The following is a 25,087-nucleotide window of genomic DNA, read 5'->3' as shown; positions in this document are numbered from 1 at the left end:
AAAATGTATACAGATTTTATAGCAGAACTACTGGCCATTGCTGATCTAAGATTCTCTTTCTCCACTTCTCCATTATGTGACTTCTCCACATAGAGAAGTCTATGGAGATGAGGGTGGTTTCCAAAAATGTGTTTGGGATTATTGCTTTCCTTGACATTATCTTTTTAATGCTTGCACCCTGAAATAGAGAGGTTAGTAGGCCACAAAGAGGGTTGCCCATTTTTTATTTCATAAACACATCCTCCTCCCCCTCCCCACCCCACAATCAGGTCGGTTGATGGATTTTATTGGCTGGACAAATGAAATAGTGGCAAGGCTGGCAGCCCTAGTACAGACCTTATTGGGAGCTTCACTTGAGTCTTCCAAAAAGTTTTTAAGGCTTGATAGGCCCATGGAGGGAAGAGAAGCAAGGATATCACTTTTTTCCCTTTGTTGTAGCATTATGTGGTGAAACCACTCCTCATGGAAATTTGGGGAATTCTCCCCCTTCCCCTGTCGTTTTTTGCCTTGATCATATTTCCAACTCAGTGCAATCTTCCTAGATCCCTCTTCAGTGCGATTGCCTGCCAAACTCACCCTGTTTTCCTCCGAGCTGTTAATCTCCTACAGTTGGTCAGGGACGGCTGTGAGGTGACACTGGAACTACAGAACTCTCCTCAACCCATCTCAGATTACACCATGTGTGTGTGTGTGTGTTCATGCAGGATGAGCCTCTGCCAAAGATTCCTCAAATACCTCTTGGAGGTAAAAAAAGAAAATGAGCCATGCTGTGCTCCTGAGTCGAGCAGCGACCACAGAGCCACAGGGTAGCTGACGCCCAGAACCTTGAGCTCATCCCCATGTCTCCATAGGCCTCCAGGCCATGTCACTATAGCCATTTCATTGGGCTTCCCCTCTCCTTCTCGGCTTCACAATGTTACTGCAGTGAAAGGGGTGTGTGGAGATTCCCGCCCCATGGATCCCCAACCATGTCTAATGGATACCGTACTCTGTCCCAGCACCTCAATGACTTGAAGAAGGAGAACTTCAGCCTCAAGCTCCGCATCTACTTCTTGGAGGAGCGAATACAACAGAAGCATGAGACCAGCAAGGAGGATGTCCACAAACGGGTGAGTTCGTCAGAAGGGGGGTGGAATGGTCCTGAAGGCTGTTTTTCCATTTTTAAACTAGTTCAGTCTTCTTAAAGTAATTGTCATAGTTCTCAGAATGAACAAAAGTCACTCATAGCAGTTTGCAATATGTCAGCACATTGGGTCACTGCTCAGTTTGGCAAGTCTGTCATTGGCTTTCCATCATAAGTCAGGCCACGGTAAACATATTCTTCAGTATGTCATCGCATTTGCAGCAAATTCTGGTCCACTGGTGATAGCTTCATTCACCAGGAGCAGAGTTCTAAAAGTAGGGAGCATAAGTCCCTCAGGTTGTGTGGGAACCTCTTGGGGGGACATGAAGCACCAGGAGAGTCAGACATATGTGGTTTTTTCCCCCTGCGTCATAAGTCTGTCTGAAGGCATGCATCCTCCAGCTGGAGCTATTGAATAGGTAGAGTACCCATTTTCTCACACTGAACAGGCTGTAGTGCCACAGCAAACTGCATCTGAGTAGCACAGTCTTCTATTTAGTTTATTTAGTTAATGTATATTCTACTTCGATTTCTAAAAATTTTTAGTGATTAGGGAATGAAATGTTTTGTGACAAAAAATAAAATTCCACTGGTATACATTCCCTGGATGTACAAAAACAACAAAGAGGCTTGTAGCAGCTTAAAGACTAACAAATGAATTATAAACTTTCATGGATTAGGGCCCATTTCATCAGATGCATGAAGAATTTTCCGTATATACATGGGTAAACAGAGCAACAAACTGTAAAGGTCAAGCCAAATGGCCAATGAATCTGAGACTGCTGATCTGAAATTCTGATTCAGCGGTCTCATGCTAGAGTCTTTCTTTGAAGGTTGGGAAGAGGGATCCCTCTTCCTCTTCCCCCCCACTTTCTTCTCCTACTCCCCTATCTGAGACAGGGGGTGCTGGCAGCATTTGCACTCTGTCTCAAGCAGCACTTGAGTTTGGGCTTCACCTGTGCCTGCGGGATATAGAGACAGAGTTGACATAGGTTTGTTGCAAGGACTGGTGGTTCCTACTGTTCTGTCTCTGTCAAGTGACCTGTTATAGATTAATACCGGTTTTAGGTAGTAGCGAAGAGAGACTGTAAGCAGGCCTACTACTCGAGATCCATGAGAGAGAAATGTCATTGTCCAGAATGGGCTGTAGGATGTTAATGATATGTTGGAGTGGATTTAGCTGGGGACTGTAGGTGATAACAGCTTATGTTCTGTCATTTTCTCTTTCGGGTCTGTCCTGCAGTAATTATTCCTGGGCATCAGTCTGATCTCATCAATTGGTTTTCCCCATGTTGTTGGCTGGGTACTGTAGTGTTAGAGTGGCGAGCCCCAGTCTGACAAACTGAAACAAATGTGTTGGAGAGCTGGGCAGTGGATCTTGAGATGTGTTCTAGAAGGAAGCTAGACGTGAGCAGCAGTCATTGGATTTCCTGGTTAAACTGGTGCTTGTATGTTCAGCCCCTAGGGTCCAGAAAGTGAACTTTCTGAACACTCTGGTCCAGGCTGGGGTTGATGGTGGTCCTATGGAAAGTTGTTGAAACCCAAATGGAATTTCTCAAGGGCCTCCTCCCTGTGGGTCCAGATGCTGATGATATAGTCAATGCATTGACGCAGAGCCTTTGGGAACAAGTGCTTAAGTCACCCATGAACATGTTGGCACACTGCAGAGCCTCATGGGTCTCTCTGGCAGTGCCACTGATCTGTTCCCAATTTGGGAGAGGACAAAATGGCAATTGAAATCCATGTTTTGAAGATAACATTGTCATGAGCATTTTCTTTGGATATGCAAAATTACTTTCTGTCAAAGCTTAGCTAATAAATACTTCTCCTCTGCTTGTGCAGTCACTGTAGGAAACATAGTGTTCCCAGAGGAGAGGAAAGTTTGAGTTTTGTCAAGTAGCTGGCAAGACAGACCCTTTGGAGATGGGAAGGACTTGCAGCTGCTGTAGCAAGACTGTTTTACTGCATGCTCCCATTGGTAAACCTATATAACCTGGCCATTGCTGCTGATCTTCCCCTGCAATGTGTAACTGCAGGAGTCTTACAGCCCAATCCTGAGCTGCCTGGAGTGCGAGGCTGCCACAGCACCAAAATGATGGCTGCAGCATCCAACATGCCCCAGGCAGCTCCCACCGCCTCCTCAGGAGAAGGGGACTTTTGTTCCCTTCCCCCATTTAAGGAAAGTAGCCCCTCAATGGGGCCGAGGTCCACCAGTCCCACTCCCCTCTCTCCCTGCTCCCTCCACCACTATGCCTCCTCCTCATCTTCCCCCCCCCACACACACACACCTCTCCACCACTAGGTGGTCTGGGCAACTGCTGCTGGCCCAGCTTGTGCTGGGCTAGCTCCAGTACTGGGCCAATGCTAAGCCCTGCAAACATGCCTGAGTGCAGAGCTCAGGATTGGGCTCTAACACTGGAGTCCTATGCACACTTTCCTGTGAGTAAGCCCCATTGAATATAATGTGGCTAGGCATGCATAACATTGCACTGTTAGGTGCATAACATAGCACCTGAGTATAGTGGCACTTCTGAGAAAGCATGCAAAGGATTACACTGTTATGGATTTTCTACGATGCACTCTCAGTTCACTCAAGATGGTTGTGAAGCCAAACAAGTCTTGCTCGTGCTCTGTATAAAGCAAACATGCCTGGAACTTGCCCTGGTGTCTTCTGTTTGGTATCTAGGTTCCTCAGAAGAAGTAAGAACAGCAGAGCGGCCCCACTGAATCAGGCCATAGGCCCATCTAGTTCAGCTTCCTGTATCTCACAGCGGCCCACCAAATGCCTCAAGTAGAGAATGTGTTCCTTACAGGTGGAAAAGCCATGTTTTTTGTTGTTTTTTTTAATCTTGGCTAAGCATTTCAAGAGACTCTTAGGGCCCAATCCTATCCAACTTTCCAGCACCGATGCAGCCACAATGCAACCCTGAGGTAAGGGAACAAACATTCCCTTACGTTGAGGAGACCTCTGTGACAGCCCCCCCCCCAATATAGGATGCAGGTGGCACAGCTGCATCGGAGCTGGAAAGCTGGGTAGGACCTGGGCCCTGAGTGTCATTTGCATTGCTCACTACCCATACTATGAGTCCCTTATAAGCTCAACATAAGTGTTCCTATTTTCATCCCCCCCATAAGTTTGGAAGTAAACAGATGGGGAAAATTTTTAACAGAATAAAGATGGAAGGCAGAGGACCCTGTCCGGTGGTGCATTTCAAGTTTGAAGAGGGGCCCAGAGAAGGTTTGAAGCCAGATCTGTACCTGGCTGAAACCTGCAGTGGGAGATGATGTAGAATCCTATATCACTAGGAGTGAAAACAGAACTATATTTAAAGTCCTGATCAAGATTTCATTTTTCAGTGTTATCTTAATGCTAGAGAAGACTTGGCTCCAGTGGTGCAATATCCCATCCCCCAAGGATAAACGTAAGCCTTGCTGTCAGGAGTGCTCACCTTTCTACAAATTTTATTCAAAGTCAGATGTGCATTCTTGTGGTGGAGCAATGGAGGGCAAAGCCTCTGAAGAACTAATATAGACAAGAAAGAAAAAGGTTGATAAACAGCAAAACATTTCTGGGTGTACTGGGGGAGGGAGAGAGCAAGGCAAGGGAAGAGGGAGGATAACTGCTAGTGTTCAGTTATCAGTTCTTTTTACTTAGAAAAATTAAAGAAATGTTACTGTATACCAGGGGTGTCCAAAGTTTTTGGAAGGAGGGCCACATAATCTCTCTGGCACTGTGTTGGGGGCCGGGGGGGGGAGAATTTACATTTAAAATTTGAATAAATTTACATAAATGAATATATTAAAGATGAACTTATATGAATGAATGAAGGTCTTACAATAGATCAAGGTCTATAAAAGGCCTTGTACAAAGCAAGGCTGGCCTTTCCTTCACTGCCACTGCTGCATCACAGATGTAAAATAGCAAGCAGTGGAGGGAGCCCTCATCCCACAGCTCATGCAAGATGTCAAACAGTTGCCCTCACGCTGAGAGCAGTTGCGTCGGGCCAGTGTGGACTCCAACAAATCTCCGGAGGACCAGAGGCTCATTGGAGACTGGGGGCTCCCTGAGGGCCGCATTGAGAGGCCTTGAGGGCCACAAGTGGCCCCAGGGCCGGGGTTTGGGCACCCCTGCTGTATATGAAAAGCTCTAAAATGAGATGGGTGTCGGGGAGAAGTATTGAATTACTTATGCCACAGCCACCAAGTGCGAATGGCACTTGCCTAACCACAGTCACTGTTGCTGATGACACATTAGTTAGTACTGTACTTATGTAACACATGTTTATCTTTCCTCCAAGTTGCTCAGAAAAAGATCTGCACAGCAATCTTATGAGGTAGGCTAGGTTGAGAGAGAGAGTTAGTGGCCCAATGTCACCTTGTGAACTTCATAGTCAAGTGTGCATTTACCTCTTTATCAGGAAGAATTTTGGACACCTCAGTATAATGAAGTGTATAATACCTGTTTATTTCTGATTTATTTAATATTATCGACTTAAATTTAATATCACATTTTCACAAAGCAGTGTACGAGCAAATAAAATGAGAACTGCAAACATGTAAATGGAAGAGATTAAAGAACCTCTGTGTATCTCATGCACACTCAACACTCTAGCAATTGGCTGTCAAGGATGAGCAACTTCAGAAATGGACTGCCCAAGGAAGCTTCTTGTAGTCTGAACTCTCACACCGCAGCTAAAGGAGTGCCAGGGATAAGAGTGCCTGGGGCTTTTCCGTCCTTGGCTTGGAGACTAGTCAATTTCTTCTTCCATTCAGGCCCTTCTTTACAGTCTGGCCTTAGGATCACAACACTCTTTGAATCCCTCCATCTCATCCATTTCTCTGTTTGGTTTTGTTTTTTAAAAAGTACCACTCCATGCTGCATATAAAATATGGAGCTTTCATGACAGGACCTGGGAAGCAGCAGTAGCAGCAAGTACCCCACCTTTCTCTGCTCTGTCTGAAGTAGGCATTTGAAGCCTCCTTATCACCTGAGCCATCTCTTCTCCATGGAATGAAAGTCACAGAGGAAAGATGGTTGGCAACCTTCAGTCTCGAAAGACTACAGCACCCGGTATTCCCAGGTGGTTCTCCCATCCAAGTACTAACCAGGCCTGACCCTACTTAGCTTCCGAGATCCAGAAGAAAGATATGGTGCAGCAAACTTTTGGCTGAGCCAGAGCTGGCCCAAGACCTCCTGATGCCCAGGCAGCATGCTAAGTGCTGCCCTCCCTCTGGTGATGTGACAGTCTCTGCTACTTCCAACATTCTAGCCAGTTGTTCCTGCTTCCACACTTCTGTTTTGTTCCCCTCTTCCTTTTCCAGTCAAGGGAGTGGGAGGAAGTAGAGGCAGGTGGGTGGATGGAAGTGCGTACCTCTTACCAGTTTGCTACCTGAGGCAATCATTTCAATTAACCTCATGGATGGGGCAGCCCTGAGACAAGGGTTGGCCTTAGGGCAATACAGCCTATGTTGTGACTTTCGGCCCCGCTCTCTGGGGGGCCCCATACTGGGTCAGAGGGTGGATCTCACACTGCCGCAGCCAGCATCTGGCAGCCTGGGAGGGCAGGAGAGTGAGTGGAATGCGGGCATGCTTGCTTCCCCTGGGACTGTTTGGCTTTAAATGGGCTCCCAGAAGTAGTTGGTAGTGACATTAAGTCACTGTCAACTACTTCTGGGTGCCATGCTTTGCATGCAGCAATGTAAGTGTCTGGCTCACCACGGCTGCAGTTGCTGCAGCTGCCTGGTGAGTGGGCAGCCCTGCAAGAACACCCCACATTGGGCTCTGTGAGTCCTGAGACCAGCCCTGCCTGGGACAAGCACAAAGCAGTTGCCAGGGAACCCATAAAGACTGTGGCTTCCAGTCACCCAGACTACTTGCCAGCCAACAGCCTCTGATTGACTCTAAAGCAGCCATTTTCAACCACTGGGCTGTGGCACATTGGTGTGCCATGAGTGGTTCACAGGTGTGCCATAGGAATTTAGGGGAATGTCATTAATTAGTAGGGCCAATGGGGGATGTGAGCCCCTCACTGGCAGCTTGATGTGCCTAGTCAATTGTCAAAAAGCTGATGGTGTGCCTTGACTATTTTAGTGCCTTGTCAGTGTGCCATGAGATGAAAAAGGTTGAAATAGCTACTTTAGAACTATGGAGAAGATAAACAAAAGACATATGTGAATACCTAGAGTTCCCTCTTATTTTATTTTCATTTTATTTTTAGATTGTATAGCCCAGAACAGCTAACAGCATAATTAATAAAAAAAGTAACTGTAATCAACGTTAAAACAAACTATACTCTATACCAGGGGTGTCCAAACTTTTTGGTAGGAGGGCCACATCATCTGTCAGGGGCCAAGAAAAAAAGACTTAATTTACTTTTCAAATTTGAATAAATTTATATAAATTAATATTTTAGAGATGGAACTTATGTGAATGAATGAAGGTCTTCCAATAGCCCAAGGCCTATAAAAGGCCTTGCACAAAGAAAGGCCAGCTTTTCCTTTGCTGCCACTGCTGCATCACAGATGTGAAACAGCAAGCAGTGGAGGGAGCTCTCATCCCACAGCTCATGTGATAGGTCGAACAGTCACCCTCATGCTGAGAGCAGTTGCATCAGATCAGCAGGGGCTCCAGCAAGTCTCCAGAGGGCCAGAGGCTCATTGGAGACTGGGGGTTCCCTGAGGGCTGGATTGGGAGTCCTTGAGGGTTGCAAGTGGCTCGAAGGCCAGGGTTTGGACACCCCTGCACTATACTAAGCAGAAGCTTAGAATAAATCACAACTCAGTAGCTTAAAACAGCATGTCAGCATATCAATATCAACTGCAGATGCAAGTAATAAAGGATTAAAAGGAAGCAAAATTGAAGGATAGAGCTATCAGATAAGCAGTAGTGAGACTGCCTAGAGATGTGTGTGAATTGGTTGCCCTTAACATAGGCCCATTCATAGACAGGACCTCTAGGGAAATGAAGAGATGGACTTGGGGGCAACTGCTGTGAGTGGGACGAGTTGCCACAATCAAAACGAAGGTGATACCAAAGTTCTTTGACTTTACCAGTAAAAATCTCTGTAGCAAAGATGAAAACAATCTAGTAATGCTAATAGCTTTATTTCTAACTATAAATCACCAAGGGCTGCCTTTAAATACATGTGACATTATATTACAGAGGGTGGATAGGCAGTCCGAATATTTAGTACTATTATCAAATTGCTATTTGGATTGTAATGAGCCAGTGGTGAATAAAAGGACAAGCTAGGATGCTGGCTCATGTAGAGACTGAGGGCATAGGATTAGACTTTCCACTTATGGAATGCTGTTGCTTCCAAAGCATAGATGACTTGAATCAGGTGAATTTTTTCTACCAGAGCAATATGACAAGATGAGACAAGCTGAACTTAGATCCAGCACTAAGAGCACCTCCTTTAACACCACTGATTGATTCAGAACAATTTGGGGTGGGGGGGGAAGGAGGGTTCTCTCTGTTTAAGGACTTTCTTTAAAGGGTGATACAATATATATTTGGCAACTAAGGCAATAAACTATGAATGCTCCCTTCTACCAATACTTACAGATTAGAAGTAATCTGCAGAGTGTGGCAAATGTATTGAATATTTTAAGAATCTTAATATTATTTGAAAATATATTGTTAACCCCCAACCAGAAAAGGGCATATTGTCCAGAACAGATATGGATCCCAAAACAAGGGTGAACTATGCAAATTAAAGAGCAATGGAAAAAAAATCTCTACTATACACATTATTGGTAAATAATGGAAGTTAATATGTCAAGCAGGATCAAACGTTTTGGTGGGTGTAGTGGATGAAGATGTTGTTTCTACTCATGTCATACACACACAATAACTCACACTGAACCAGACTTTGGGAATTAGCAACACTTTTAAGAGTGAGAGGTCAGATTCAGCAGTGTCTGACTGTTTTAGGATTATTGATATAGATCAGTGGATCTCAAATGTTTAGGGAGCATTACTCCCTAAGTAAGTCTTTGCTGGGGAGAGGCGAGGGCAGTGACATGATCCCCAGGATCGTGTTTTGTGGGGGGGGCACGAGTGGGGGGTACTTTTATTTACTATGGGCTTCTGCAAGCAGCAGGAGGTGTGGAGAGCCCCATGCAGCCCTTCGCAGGGCTCCCCAAGTGTGAGAATTTTGAGAAACAGCGCAAACCATCTCCTGCAAACCGGAAGTGGTTTGAGTACACTATTTCTCAACATTCTAATACTTGGGACACTCTGTTCAGGTCTACATGGGGCTCCCCAAACTTCCTGCTGCTTGCAGAAGCCCACAGTAAGTAATAGCATCCCCCCCCATAGTGATGCGATCCTGGGGATTGCATCGCTGCCTCCCCCTTCTCCCACCCCTTAAAGGGATGGGGAAAGCTTTACATGAGCTGGTGGGTCATAACCCACTAGTTTGAGAACCACTGACATAGGTGAATGGCGCAACAACCTCAAAGTGCCTCAAAATTAGGCTACCAGTAACCACCAGATTGACCTTTTCAAAAGAAGATAGAGTTAATTAAGGAAAATAGGCAAACAAGGAACAGGCACATTTACTTTTGGTTACTTTGCTTTGGACAGCAGTTTTCAAACTCCCAGGGAGCTTCAGAACCTTGGTAGGTCTTTGTGGGGTGGGGGGAAGGCAGTGCCAATTCCCTGGATCATGTTGCTGCTGGAGTTGAAGGGCGTTCACTTACCAATCCCTGTGCTGGCCTTGGGGGGAAGGGGGAGCAGGGAGCCCCATGGAGCCCTCAGCATGGCTCCCCAAGTCTCAGAAGCAGTCTTTCAAAAAAGCAATCGGAAACTACTTCTGGTTTTCTATTGTAAAACTGGAAGTGGTTGCCAATTGTGTTGTTTTTACTGCTATAAAGGCTTGGGGAGCCCTATAGAGGACTCCGCGGGGCTCCCTGCACCCCCCCAAAGGCTGGCATAGGGATTGTTAAGTGAACCCCCCCCCATCAGCCCTAGCAGTGGCATAATCCAGGAAATTGTGGTATTGCTGCCTACCCCCTACCCCTGCACTTTAAGGTCCAGAGATTGGTGGGTTGCAACCCACCTGTTTAAGAACCACTGACTTAGGAGATCAATTACAAAACTTTAAATGGTTGCAGGTGAAAGACATACTTGTAGCAGAGAGAGAGAGAGAGAGAAGGAACTGTTATGAAGATCAAACAAGGGGGAGAGATTACCAATTCAATTCTGCTGGGTGGGGCAGGGGGAGGATGTGGTGAGGGTGGTAAATGGAAGGGAGAGAGCAGTAAATGAAGAGTGTGTACAGTGGGGAAGGTAAGCACTTGACATGGTAGAAAATGCCCACACTAACTACCTGGTTATGCATCAGTATTAAGTGATTTTGTTCAGTCATCCTTAGGCTCCCAGGCATACAATTGCATTTGTACAGGCAAATGTGTATGAACACGAAGTGTTGCTTGTTAAAAATAAAATAAAAAAAAACACACACATAACAACTCTGACATTACCCATAGAGTTACACATACATCGTACTGTGGTGTTTTGTGGCATACTTGTGGGTCTGCATCCAACCCATGTACACATAGCCCTGTACATACAGTAGGGGAAAAGGAGAGGGTCATTGCTTGGTAGTAGAAAATATGCCTTGACTTCAGAAGTTCTCTGGTAAAGTCCTCAACTTTTTCATTTTGAATGAGTGCATGGCTGGAAAAGATTCACTCAAGACTCTGGAGATTCTGTACCAGCTACAGTTGACAATACTTAGCTATGTGGATAAGTGGTCTGCCTTGTATGAGGCAACATTATATGCCCGTAATAAGCACTTGCATCGAAGGAGCTTACAATCCATGCACTGCCAGAGACATGTCACCACTGCGCTGACAGCTGTCCTCAGAAGTGTGACGAGCAAGTGCAGCTGACATGTCCCAGAGCTACCAGCCAACAGTCAAGGAGCCAATGGTTTGCTATTCCCAGGTAGGGGAGTTATAAATAGCCTGGTTACTGGGTGGGAGGTCTGTAAGGTACATTCTGCCTTGTGTTGGCTGTGGAGCTCAGTTTAGATTGCTGGTCTAAGCAGCTGAACTAGTGTGGTTGCAGCTACATCAAAGGATAGGAGATAGTGCAGTTAGCAGGGAGCAGGCCCATCCAGCAAATGAAACATTTGCCCCAACTGTTGTACAAATCAGCATGCACCTTTCTGCAAGGGGGCTCTGTTTTCCTGGGGTGTGTAGCGTTGATGTCAAGCCCCAGCTGGTTGCTGAAAATAACCTGCAGTTGCTTCAGAGCCACAGGGTACTTCCTCTCTTCCCTCTGGCGGGCAAAATGGTGGCTGTAGCAGCAGCAGCAGGAGGAGACAATGGGAGGGAAGCTGTTTGGGGTTGGGTAGGTGAAATATAACACCAAGACTTCCTGATTCTCCTCTCATGCTTTTAGCTGCTGTGTTTTTAGCCAGCGAGTAGAATGTGGTGGAGTGAGCCAGTTGTGGGTGGGCAGTCCAGATTCTCGGCCATAAACATTTGATGTGATCCTCAGACTGGTCAATTGGAGTCAGAACATTTTGATCCCAAGGAGCCACGTGTTATGCAGCTCAGCTGGCTCCTGGCATGCTATTCATGGGACACTGAATAATACAACAGCTGTTCCTTGGCTTCAAGTCAGTGTACACGGAACATGAAGGAGGCAAACAAGTCAGAGCTTTTGTAGCAGTCAGTATGGAACCGTGGATGCATCTGTGCTATTGCTTTATCCCTGATTTGATGCTGGAACTACTGCAGGAATCCTGATGTAGTACTTGCATGCTAAGTAAATTTTACCCAACCAAATTACCACAGTGCATATATCAGTTTTGTGAACTGATGGTGGTTTCAGCATGTGATGGATGATTTCAATATGTGCTCAGCATGGAGCTGCTTCTGCCACATGTACCATCCAGCATCTCAGCCCACCTTGGGCAACTTTGCAATGACACAGCAAGTGTAGATTCCATTGCAAGTTGCACATAGGCTGTGAAGCAATTGTGTGAATGTTTCATCCTGATCTCAAGACTGGTGATCCACTCGGTTCTCACCCTCACCATAGCGGTTTGGTGGTTATGTGAATTGCAGTTTAATCAGAATAATTCAACTCGGTGACAGACAGCTCAACCCTATCTGGGATTGGGCTATCATGTGCAACTCTTTTAGGCTGTCATAAAATGGCTGCTGATGGATGGAGCACAGAGTGTTCCATCATTGGCCATTTGGGGAGCAGTGCTGCAAGAAATGGCAGCACTTCCCATCCATTGGCAGATCTGCCTGGACCTCGGGTAAGACAGAAATGGGGGCAGGGGACTGCAGGAGGGGGTAGATCCAGTAGGGATGGTATGTGCTGGATCCTAGCCTCCTTTTTTGCAGCCTCTACAACCCCTTTCTCTCGTCTGACTTGCACCAGTTAAAGAGCTGGCACAGGTCCAAGGAGACCCATTGCAGATTGGAAGGTTTATAGAGGGGCAAAGGTTTAAATCCCCTTTCCTCTCCAAAGCCTCTTGATCCACACACACACACACACACCCTGAATACATTGCGTGCCTTTTCAGCACAGCTGTACCAGTGGGAAAGAGGATAGGAATGGGTTCTAAAGCATAGTTTTTTGTTTGAGTTTTTCAGGCAACCCAGGGTTTCACAAAGTAGCAGTAAATCAATTCCAGAAATCAGAGAAATGTTAGGTCCCTCTAAACAGATAATGTCAGATAAAGCATCCTTTCAAATGTGACTTTCCTTCCTTTGTATTTATTGCACATGTCAATGGGATGATATCAACATTGTCCTCAGCACAAAATGTGCATAAGAGGGAAACCAGAAAATAAGTAGTAATTAGATGTCAGGAGACCCATGCATTTCTGGATAGTACAAAGGAGAGAGAAAAAAAAAAAAAGAAACAGAAAAAAGATTTAACTCTTAAAACCTGCTCACTGAAGGAGAATAGAATCAGGTATTTATAAGACTGCAAATATACCCTGAGTGTATTTAGGCAGAATCTGAGCCAAGTGACTCAGTAAGCAAGATCTTTGCTGCCAGTGTCAATATTCTTAGTTTGGTTGCTGTGCAGGAGTGCCAGCAAGAAAAACCTTTTAGTGTACTTTTTGGGGGGGGGGGGAAATGAAATACTTGGTTTTTGAAGGAGGAAAGGGAGGGCCTTGATTCCTAGGTTGTTGGGAAGGAGGGTAGTGCTTTTGGTAGAAGGCTATCTCTGCCTACAACTCTCCCTTTTAGCTTATGTGGCCTCTCTGGAAATAGCTAGTCCAGCTGGTGTCAAATGTCTAGTGAGCCTGAGTCAACCTTTGCTGAGAGTCCTTGTTGTTCTTTTAAGTGGAAAAGCTGTGACTGCTGCTCCTCTGGCTAGACTGGAAGGTCTAGCTGCAAGGAAGTCTTTGGGGACCAAGAGAAACAAATCTGGGTTTCCCCAATGAAAAGAAGCCAGTGCTGAAAGGAGTCAGGTCACAGATGACATGCTCGGGAACAGCTGTCTGTACTCTTAAGTGTCACAGCCTGGCAGAGAGCCCAGCATGTTCCAGAGAAAATAGGGGGCCACCTGTGTGGACCTCAGAGGCCATACGAAAGTAGAAAGTAGCCACTTTGACCTTAGGAATGTACAGTAGAGTGTTACTTTAGTAGGACCAACAAACATGCCACAAGTAGTGAGCAAACATTTGACTGTTCTTCAGACTGGATGTTCAACAAAAGAATGAGGGTAAGGGGAAGAGATAAGAAACTGGATATGATGTTGAATCTACTGCTTCACTAATATAAAGACTACCATTGCTCTACTTGGACATTATGTAACCTGCACCTGGGTGAAATCCTCCCTTGATAGCATGTGACATCACAGAGAGCATCTCTCCCTGAGTACAGTGTTTGCTTCTTCAGACAATTGCTGCACCCAAGGAGAGCGGGGTGGTCTGAACTGGACAGGAGGTCTGGCTCAGTTGGTAGAGCTGCTGCCTTGTATGCCTGAAGATCTGAGGCTGCCAGTTCAAAACAATCGGAAGTACCCGAGAACTGACGACACGCTGATATACTGATGAGCTGACCCTCCGTGGCAGAGAGGAGTTGCTGTCAAGTGGAGCATGGGAGGCGAAGGGCCAGAGAGAGGCCAGACCAGGAAGGAATCCAGCTGGAATGAGGAGTTCTATGAAAGACGAGAACTATTCAATTGTAAAAAAATCCCTACGGGGGTTTAGAACAGCCTGCCTATGTAAACCGCCTTGGATTAAAGTCTGAGGAGAAATCTGACGACCAAAGGAAGGCGGTATATAAATACCTGTATAAATAATATAAATAAATAACTGGGGCAGGGCAATGGGGTGCTCTGGGGAGAAATTTACCAGTATGTTCCCAAACATTCTGTAACCACAAACAGTGCCCACAGTTATAAAACATCTTAACAGGGCTCAGGTTTCTCTTTCTTGTGCTCTCTCCCTTGCAAGAGGACTGCATGTTTCAGGCAGAGTTGGAGACAGATCTGAATAATTGCAAGGAGGGGGCAGGACTGGCAGAAGCCTCTTCCTCTGAATCCTATCCCCCATGCCAGGCTTGGAAGCCCAAAATGGGGCTTCTCTCGTCTGCGCCAGTGAAATAGCTGGTACAAACTGGAGAAGCCCCTTTGAGCAAATTGGGGTGTTACTTGGGGTAAGGGGACAAAAGTCCCCTTCCCCCAGAAGACTTCCAACCTAATTGGATCTAGCACAGGATCCAGCAGTGGCCATTCGGAGCCGCGGCTCCTGTGCTAGATAGGATTGGACCCTAAAACTCCCCTCCCCTGCAGGGCATGAGAGCATCAATCACTACAATGCCTCTTTTCCAGGTTGGAGATTCTCTGCAACGTTCTGTTGCAGGTTGCACTTATTTGAAACAAAAATAAAGCTTTCATCATAATAACAATTTCCAGAGGAGTAGCCATGTTGATTGTAGCAAAAACTGTAACAAAGAATCTTGTGGCAGCTTAAAGATAACATTATGATAAATGTGTAGTCTGGCCCTTAAATAGCAGCCACATGGGGGGAGCAGGGATCTTGTCAGAAAACTGGTGGCAAGCTGTTAAATATCTCTTCCTCACTTGGCATTTAACAACAGACACATTTGATCATTCTGGTGGGTCAGGGCTCCCCCTTTATAACTTCTGGACAAGCCGCTTGAGTGGTGTGTGAAAGACAGAAGTCTGGTTTGATTCTCTGAACCTTTTTAGCCAAACCAGTGGCTTTTGACTGAAAGTCAATGGGATCATTTCAGCTTGGTGCACAGGCAAGGCACAGGTTCACAGGCAAGGTGTGTAGTATCTTGGAGATAAAAATAAAACTTATTATAGAGTTCATATATCTATGGTAGAATGGAAAGCAGTCAAAATATGTGCTTAAAAAGCACATGTGGGTTAATAGACCAAATGGATCTAAGCACATTTTAATATATGCATATATGTAAGCTTACCAGTAACAAAGAAAATGTGTAGATTACCTTTGAAAGGTAAATAGTTACCAAATCACTTGTTCTAGTGAGTGTGAACGATTTAGTAAAAATATTAATTTTATTTTTTTTTACTTAGATCAGATTACCCTAGCACAGCTATTTTCAACCTTTTCATCTCATGACACACTGACAAGATGCTAAAATTGTCAAGGCACACCAGCTGGTTTTGGTTTGTTTGTTTGTTTGTTTTGACAGTTGACAAAGCACGCTGCACTACCAGTGGAGGGCTTACATCCCCCAATGCCCCTACTAATAAAAACGACCCTTTGCTAAACTCTCCCAGCACACCTGCTCCCATTGGCAGCACACTGGTTGAAAATCACTGACCTAGCACAAGGCCCCCTTAGGCATGGGGGGGCTAATTGGGAGCAATTGGTCCAATTGGCTTAAAGCCAGCCCTATAAGTGTACACTAAAGTTCCAGGGTGTTGAGCTTACAGCACAATCCTAGGCATGTCTACACAGAAGTAAGTTCCATTGTGTTCAATGAGACTTGCTCCCAGGAAAGTGTGTATAGAATTGTAGCCTTAGTCAGATGCTGAGACAAAAGGGTGCATATTTGCAGTCATTCCTGCCTGCCATCCCCAGGCTTTATTGACCCCTGGGAGGGTGGGGACAGAACAATATGCTGGTATGGCAGTGGTCACTATATGGATGATCTTGCAGCTACGTACTTCCCTGTGCGGTTCCATTCCTTGCCCTGTCCCACCCATCATCTCGGCAGAATCTATGAAATCAAAAGTAGACAGTCCTGCCAAAAATAGCTTTAAAGTTTGAGCTTCAAAGGCAAAAAGAGTCTCACAACTGAACACTTTATTATCATTCCTGCCTCTTTGTACCTTTCAGAACATTGAGCTGAAGGTGGAAGTAGAGAGCTTGAAGAAAGAGCTCCAGGAGAAGCAGCAAAGCTTGGATAAAGTTGGGTAAGTGACAGTGTAGGCGGAGCTGCAGAAACCAAGCTCTCTCACACACATACCCATAGTTACTAATTTAGGAATCTACTGCCCCTATCCCCAGAAGAGTAGGAGGAAACACCTGCTCCTCTCTACTACACCATTCTAGTTGTTGTGTAGTCCAAGGCTGCAATCTTGTGCATGCTGACTTCAAGTCTTAATGAAAGGAAAGAAAAAGAAAAAAGGAATTGCATTTACTTGAACTTGTACATAGATGGAGTGCTTTTTAACTTAAATCTATTTGAATGGGGGTGTTCTTTTATAATTATTAAGTATTTCCCTGCATTTAAGTCCTCAACTTTATGAGGAATTAGACACAAGTCCATTACTGCTGTAGACCTGCCTGCATATAGTCTTACTCCTCTGAGCTCTTAAAGAGGCATCCCTGATATTTAGATTTTTGTTGTTGCTGGGCCTGCATGCTCTTCTTTCTCCACCTTCTCATACACCCACACCCTCCAAGCTCTTAAAGGGTCATTGTTTTCAGGGCTGTCTCTAGAAGGGTATGGGACCTGGAGCAACTCAACTGGGGGGGGGGGGAGGCTATTATGTGTGGGAGCCCTTGTATGCTGCTATGCAAGGGCATAAGAAGTGGCAGATTACAAGATCATTATTTTTAACATAGGGCAAAACATCTGCTGCCTTCTTTGTGTAAAGGTTCAATCCTATACTGCTTACCTGGAAGTAAGTCCTTCTGAAATAAATGGGACTTGCTTCTGAGTAGACATGGCTAAGATTGTCCCTCCTCTCTGACTCTGCTCAGCCTCCAGCTCTCCACTACAGAAGCAGGGTCAGACTCCTTTTAACTCCTATTTCCATTATTTTTAGGGAGAAAAATTCCCTTTAATAAATCATTTATTTATTTATTTATAATATATTTATTATATTATTTATCTACTCCACCTTTCCCATGCTGAAGCAAATGCCCAAGGCATTTCACTGTAAGATCCAGCTTTGCCATCCCTAATCCCAATTTATAAAGGGGACCCCCCATAGTTGAAGACACAGCTGGGCCCAACCGTGAGGCTGACTGAAGCATCTGCACTGAGTGACAGCTTGAAGGAGATGATAGCCCATCCACCCCCACATCTATCTGGCCACTCCACTTGAACCTGCCACCCACCCTGCCACTTCAACTGGTGCTCCAATGCTCTTCCAATGGACTGAGAGCAAGTCAAAGGAGGACTGGGGCAACAGCAGCCCCCCTGTTTCTCTAGCACCACTGCTGCAAGCAGTTCCTATGGCAGTGTTGCAAAAAAGAAAGGCAGGGTGCTGTGGCAATCCTGTTTTAATCACTTCACTTCCAAGCAGGATTGTTCCATCTGTGCCTCCCCTAGCCTGCTCACCCACTTCTGCAAGCACACAGGCTGGGCGGAGCAAGCTGGAAGGAGAAGAAGACTTCACTCCCGACATGCTGTGCCCAGCCTGTGTGCTTGCAGAAGTGGACAGTGATGGGCAAAGGCTGAGAAGGAGGAGGAGACGGGCATTCCACTGCACTCTCTTCCTTGTCTGGCCAGCTGCTTCCCTAAACAGGCAGGCAGGTGAAATGGAGGCTGCGGTGGCAGTAGGACAGGCATTTATGCACCAAATTGGGGGGGGATTACCAGGGTGTGCAATGGAAGTAGATCTGCTTGGACCTCCCTGGTTATTACTCATAGGACCCAATCCTATCCAATTTTCTAGTTCTGGTGCAGCTGTGCCAATGGGGCATGCACTGCATCTTGTGGTGGGGCAGTGGTCACAGAGGCCTCCTTGAGTTATGGAAACATTTATTCCCTTACCTTGTGGCTGGAAAACTGGATAGGTTTGGGCCCATACAGAACTAAACGATAAAGAATTCCTCTCAGAAGCACATGGAGTATGTGCAAATGTTGCTATATGCCAAGACATCTGGGAGGAAGGATTGCTTGTGTCTGATGTCTCACAATAAACTAAAAAGGTCAAGACAGTGCAGAGCAGGGGATTAGCTAGCAGAGGCTGTAAAAAAAATTTTGTTTATGTCATGGGCTCAATTAAGAAGCTCACTGGAGCTGGGGCAAACAAGTCCTGGGCTGCACTGCTTTTCTATTTCTGGGGGAGGCTTGGGAGCCAGTGGGCTTGCCCATTGGAGCCTAGAAAATCCTCTCCAGAGGGGTCATTTGCTCTTTGTGAGCAACAATTAGTGTCTAGGTCTTGGACTAAAAATAGGCCTAAGTTAAAAACTACATGAATGGAGTTTTGCTTTCTATTCCAAGCTCTGGATTAACTAAAAAAAAATGTGGTATTAAGTTCAGCAAGTTTTATTCTGAACCAAGTCATTACAAGTTGGTGACATCACTATAGTAATCTGTGTGGAACTTTCTTCTAAGTAAATTTGCTTTTGGATTGGGCTGAAATTGCTTTAAAGGTTACAGTTTTTATAAATGCACTCCATGTGGTAAAACAACAGATGAAAAAAAAATCTAAGGGCACAATCTTAGGCAGGTCTACTCAGAAGTAAGTCCTAGTGTGTTCAATGGGACTTACTCCCAGGAAAGTGAGGATAGGATTGCAGCCTAAATTGCCATATGTCCACAAAATGAAAGTGTAAACACTCCTCAATGTAATTAATGATATCTATTAATGATAGTTACTATCATTAACACTTTCTATACCATCTAGTATAGATGCTATATTAATATAGTTACTGTTAATGTTAATAACTACTAATGATAGGTTTTAATGATAATTATTAATTATCAGCTATTAGCAATCAAATCATATGTGAAATGTATGGCCCATGATTCAATATGGGGCAAGAACACTGGAGTACTGTACCTAATATTGTTGATGGAGTTGTGGTTCTAGTTGGGGTCACCCCGCCTGCTTTGAGTGGCAGGTGAGGAAGGTGGCAAACTGACAGAGGACATCTTGGAACCCACGCATCACCTGCTCCCCCCAGTCACTGCCCCATCCTCTTCTTGCTCACTCTTCTTGTAGGGCAAGTGAAAAGGTGATGAGAGGCATACCTCCTCTTCCAGTGCAGCAAGGCTGCAAGAAGAGAGATGGGTGTCTGCTGCAAACTTGCTCTGGATCTCTCTCCACAGTTCAGGAAGAGAATCACTGTCTCTCTCTGCCTCCTCTTCTCCCCTGGACCTTCACTAGCCAGAGAAGTTTTGAAGAGATGGTGGTAGGCAGTGGAGCAGGTGAGAAGGCAGTGGAAGCACTACATATAGTTCCTATGTACCATAAAAGGGGCAGGCACAATTTGGGTGCTCCTTCAGGTACCACCTTGGCTCCAGCTGGCCCTGACTCTTGCTTAATTTATCTGTCAGTAAGTATGAAAAGTATATACAGTTTATGTGATCCCTTTTTCTAAACTTTTATTCAAATTTATACTTTATTATAAAAGACACACAGCCCATTGGTTGGTTGGCTGGCAACCTTCAGTCTTGAAAGACTATGGTATGAGCCTACAGCATCCAGTATTCCCAGGCGGTCTCCCATCCAAGTACTAACCAGACCTGACCCTGCTTAGCTTCTGAGATCAGACAAGATCAGGCATCTGCAGGGTAACAGCCCATTAAAAAATGATAATAAGTGCTCTCTTGCAGAAAAAACCGAGACACTCTGGGAAAGAACTTAAGTACATGCACATACAACTGCTAACATTTGGTTCATATTTCTTTGCATCTTTCTTTGAACACATGAGGCTCTTTCACCCTGGGATGATCTGTCTAACCCAGCACCAGATGCGTTGCTGGGGGGGAGTGGGCTGCACTCGGTGATGCACACAGGAGGGGTGACACCACTACTGGCTAAAAATTTTTTAATCTTGGTATTTTCAAATAATAGCATCATGTCATATATAATTCCATGCATAATTTCATGCAGAAATCAAACCTCATTGAAATATCTGTATTCTATCAAGCCCAAAAACCAGTGGGGTGGGACAATGGCACATCACCACACCTCCTGCCCAGGATGTTGCCTTGCCCACTGATGAGACGAGGTTCATCATGGGGGTGATGCACTGGCCTCCTGCACCAGATGACACAAACCCTAGTGAAGCCACTGCCCAGCACTTTCTGATCTGGCTGGCATTTGCTCTCTAGGGCCTCAGGCAAGGGTTGTTCCCAGTCCTCTTTGTTGGAGATATCAGGGCTTGAACCTGGGATTTTCTGCATGCAAGGCAGGCATGCTGCCACTGAGTCATGGCCCCTCTCTTCCATGAGACATTAGTCTCAAAGAGTAAAACTCACAGAATCCATATACCTTGTCCCATGGTTTAAGGATGCTTTGCATTCTGACCGGCTATTACTCTGTATTTCAGGGCAACAGCAGAGAAGTGGAGCCATCAGAATGCTGCTGAGATCTGTCACCAGCAAGAGGATGATCATGACTGTGTGTTCCTGGAAAAGAAAATCTGCCTTCTGCAGGAGGTGAGGAAATGGGTTGAGAAGAAGCAGCTGTGCTTTGCTGACCACACTGACAGGGGAGGATCACGAGTGTTCTCAGGAAAAGGGAGACAGTTTTGGCTCCATATCAGCCAATTTAGAAGATCCAGCAGAGGGAGATATTTCCCTTCTGGTCTTGAAGGCCTTGTCACCTGTTCATATCACTTGATGTGAAACAGAAGTCAGGAATACTAGGGTTTACTGTACACCTGCGGTTTTCAAACTCTCCAGGAGTTTGAAACCCGCAGTAAGTCCTTGTGGGGGGGGGGCTGGGGGCCAGCAGGGGTGGGGGGAAGGCAGCGACGTGATCCTCAGGATCGCACCACTCAGGGGGTCTGCAGGAACTGGGGTGCACTCCCCAGTCCCTGCAGCAGCCGTCCCTGGGTGTGGGGAGCCCTGCACGAGCCTCTGCAGGGCTCCCCAGGTCAGCCTCAGTGAAAGTGAGCAATCGCGCTCTGCCTCCCCAAAACCGGAAGTGGAGCACGATTGCTCACTTTCACTGCTGTTGACTGGGGAGCCCTGCAGAGGCTCGTGCAGGGTTCCCTGCACCCAGGGAACAGCTGCTGCAGGGACTGGTGAGTGCACCCCAGTCCCTGCAGCCCCATCAGAAGTGAAAGTGGAGCGATCGTGCTCAGCTTCCGGTTTAGTGGAGGCAGGGCGCAATCGCCCCACTTTCACTTTGGAAGCCTCTGGAAAACCTGCAGACAGTCACGCAGGGCTCCCCGCACCCCCAGGAGGCTGCAGGAGGCTGTGGTGAGTGCACCAAGCCCCTGTAGCCACCTGAGCTGCACGATCCCTGCGCAGCCACCTCTTCCCTGCCTCCTTACTGCCCCCACCCCTTAAGGACAAAGAGGCCATGGCCCTCAGGCAGCCCTCAGTCTGGAAACCTCTATTGTGTACTGATGCTTATATTGATCAGTGTGCACTCCTAATTGTATGCTAAAGGCAAAAACATTAAGGTCTGTCACTGGCCAGTAGCCATCATGATGGTTATTTTGAACCTCTGAATAGCGACTGTAATTGTAAGTAATCTCAAGAAGTTACTCAGATTCTTTCTCAGACTGAATTCCTTGGCTGCCTCTAGATCAGGAGTGGGGAATCTGTGGCCTTCTAGGCCATTAAGTGAGGCCTTCTGAGTGAATCCAAATTTTGCAGAACAAATCCTTTCATTTTTATTTTGTTCATCTTTTATTATTTTTATTTTAATCTTAAAATGACCATGTTTAAAATACTAAAGGGTAAAAGAAGCCTCAACTGATGGCCACAATTAAAACATTATTAAGTCATAAGGGCTAATTGGACACCTGCTATGATCATATTTCATTCTAATGTGACTCTGGAATATACCAGTATGTTAACTTCCCCACCTGACTGGCACCACTACCGCCCAAGGCTGGTTGGCAAGGGGGGGAAGTCAGGGAGAGTCCGTGGGGGACTCCAGTTTATTATCGGTCTTTGAGAAGCAGTCACAACAAAGTCAATAAAAGGTATCATAGTTAACTTCAGAATTAACATTTTTTTCATTTTTTGAAGATAGGATATAGTGTTAGATGTTTACTAAATAGTGTACATTTTGAAGTATATCTAATTGAAATTTCTTGAATGTGGCCTTATTAGAGTTAAGGGTTGCCACAGAATCAAGTAGCCCCATTGTGGAGTTATTCCCCTTCCCTCTGAGGAGCCGCTGGCAGGATCCTGTGTTGCACACAGGATGCCACGGCAGCCATTTCAGCACCACAACAGTCCCGGCACAACGGGCAGCTCAGGATTGGGCTGTCTGGCAGGTAGTGCTGGATGTGGGTAAAATGACCTGCAACTCCCTGCTTCACTTGCCACCTTCCCAGTTATGAAGCTTCTCTATTCTCTTTCCTCTTTGCATGCATTTGTAACCTGGCTCTCCTTCCTGCAATGAGTGCACGTGTGTCTCTTCCTGCTCCTCACCCCTAAGCTAAAAGGCCACCTGCAGTGGCACAGCAGTTTTGTGCAGGAAACTTTGCAGGTTTGTGTGCTGTTGGACTGTGGAAGTGCAGTTGAGGCAACTGCCGTGCATATTTTGCTGGCTCACAGTTGGGGGGGGGGGGGAGATTGCTTCCTTACCCCTCATATGAGCCCCCAAATCCATGCCTGAAGAGTGATGAATGAACCTGTCCTACTTCATGAGCGGACCAGTCCTACTTGTGACTCTGACCACAAGTGGTTGTGCATAGCAAGTCAGAATAGCAAGTCAGATGCTATTTTACTCCTAGCGGCAAATATGCTGCAACCTAAGATCTAAGTACAAATCAGTTTCTTTCTTATACAGTACTGGCAGTCAGGGTGCATTTTGACCACACTTGGAAGTAGATCATCCCTTACAGGTGATTCTCGTCATGTTAGAGTTTCTGAGTACAAAACGCGGAAAGTGGTAGATATTGTAGGTTAATTAAAGTGGAATAGAAGGTCATCCTACAACATATGCAGAAACTGCAATGGAACTCCAACTGGAACATGGTCTGTAGGTTGCACAAATGCTTTCTTTCTAAAGCTTTCAGAATGAAGAGAGAGAGGAGGCCTTGCTACACCTTGAATGTTCTGTGTATTTGAAAGGAACAGCGAGATACAAATGATTTAATAAACAATAAGGAGGTTTAGGCAATGTGAGCTCCGCCTGGAACTTCTTCCATGAATTACTGCAGGACATCTGAGGCCAGCAAGTTGGTTAGAAAACCCATAAGTCTTCTTTGCAGTAGTCTTAGAGTGGCACGTGGGGAACTTTCAACAAGACTCATGTAAACATCACTTTCATCTTACACTGCCTTCACTTGGATCCCTGCTGCTGAGAGTCACAAGAGCAACCATGCTCATCTTTGATGCACACTCAGTGATTCCCTTGAGAAAACAGTGTAGGTTTGAGAGTAGGTCGTGTCGGTCCTGAAAGCACTCAGGTTTGCAAGTCCCCTGGAGGCAAAGTCATTGGCTGATCCCATTTCTGGTTCCATCTCCAGGAAGCCCAGTCAGCAAAGAGTGAAGCAGAGAGGGTCACACATTTGGCTGAGGCTGAGAGGGAGCGCTGTGTGGAGCTCACCAAGCAATTGGCAGAGTTCTACAAGAAGCAGGATGAGATCAGGGAAAACCAGGCTCTTTTGGAAACCTACAGTCTTACCTTGGCAGAGAAAGACAGGTACGTACGTATGGATTTTACATTGATTTTGCTCACATCTGCCATCTATAATGCTTAGTCCTCTGCAACATTCAGATAATTTCTCCATTTCAGAACCTCCAAAGCTGAGCTCTTTACATACATATTCTGTATCTCTTTTAATGTTGTGTGTCAGCAAAATGAGACATTAAGACATGAGACATTAAGGCTGCAATCCTATCCACACTTACCTAGGAGTAATAATGGGACTTACTTCTGGCAGACATGCCAGACTATAATGGGACTTACTTCTGGCAGACATGCATAGGATTGGGCTATAAGAATGTCATTGCAAAGCCTTTGCTGCAAAAAAGTTCAGAAATCGTCAGTGGTTCCTTCTCTCATTTTATCCTGTTAGGTGTTTAGATTGCAAGACAGTGACAGTAAGCTTCTTGATAGAGTGGGGATTTGAATCCAAGTTCTTTCTGGTCCAAGGCCAACATTCTAGCCCCTGCGCCGAGGGGCTCTAACACTTTACATCCTCCAGGGTCCCAATCTGGATCAGGTGCCCCTGTGCTTATTTTATGAGGAAAAAAGCTTCCATTGTCACCTTATAGTACCCAGAGGGGGGATTCAATCGGGATCAGGACTACAACTGGGAGAGAGTGTGATGTCTCCTCTGCTGTCTCCTGTCTCCTCTGCTGTGGATTCTGAATCTGGATGGGTCCCCTGCACTTATGCTATTTACACAAGAAAATGGCCCTGGTGTACTTGTAATGACATGGTTAATGTCACATTAGTTTGGTTTTCCCTTTGGGGATTGCTACTGTAAGGTAGTTTTTCCCCGTTTTTGCTTTTAGCTTTTTTTCTTGAAGGAGGGAGTACCTGGTGGATGGCTCTTGGAGCAATCAGTGCCTCAGTGTGTCAGTATCTATGAAACACTGACAGAATATAACTGCCTACATGGAATGCAGTCATGCGATATGGCTACCCTGCCA

General features: G+C 45.7%; 1 protein-coding gene across 10 annotated transcripts in view; it reads left to right on the top strand.

Annotated features, from left to right (window-relative positions):
* Positions 1-760: 760 nt before the first annotated feature.
* PDE4DIP (phosphodiesterase 4D interacting protein) overlaps positions 761-25,087 on the top strand; it is a 99,333-nt gene continuing 75,006 nt past the window's right edge. For 9 of the 10 annotated variants that reach the window (XM_066622989.1, XM_066622996.1, XM_066622992.1 and 6 more), the window contains exons 1-4: positions 762-1,109; positions 16,450-16,526; positions 20,848-20,956; positions 23,956-24,131. In XM_066622989.1, the coding sequence (XP_066479086.1) occupies positions 969-1,109; positions 16,450-16,526; positions 20,848-20,956; positions 23,956-24,131 (503 nt within the window). In that variant the 5' untranslated portion in view covers positions 762-968. Of the gene's footprint in view, positions 1,110-16,449; positions 16,527-20,847; positions 20,957-23,955; positions 24,132-25,087 lie in introns of all 10 variants that reach the window. The other variant, XM_066622997.1, reaches the window with a different exon arrangement.

This window comes from Tiliqua scincoides, chromosome 4, assembly GCF_035046505.1.
Source record: "Tiliqua scincoides isolate rTilSci1 chromosome 4, rTilSci1.hap2, whole genome shotgun sequence".
Lineage (NCBI taxonomy): Eukaryota > Metazoa > Chordata > Lepidosauria > Squamata > Scincidae > Tiliqua > Tiliqua scincoides.
Note: the sequence above shows the minus strand (reverse complement) of the source record. Positions and strands in the feature narration are given on the sequence as shown.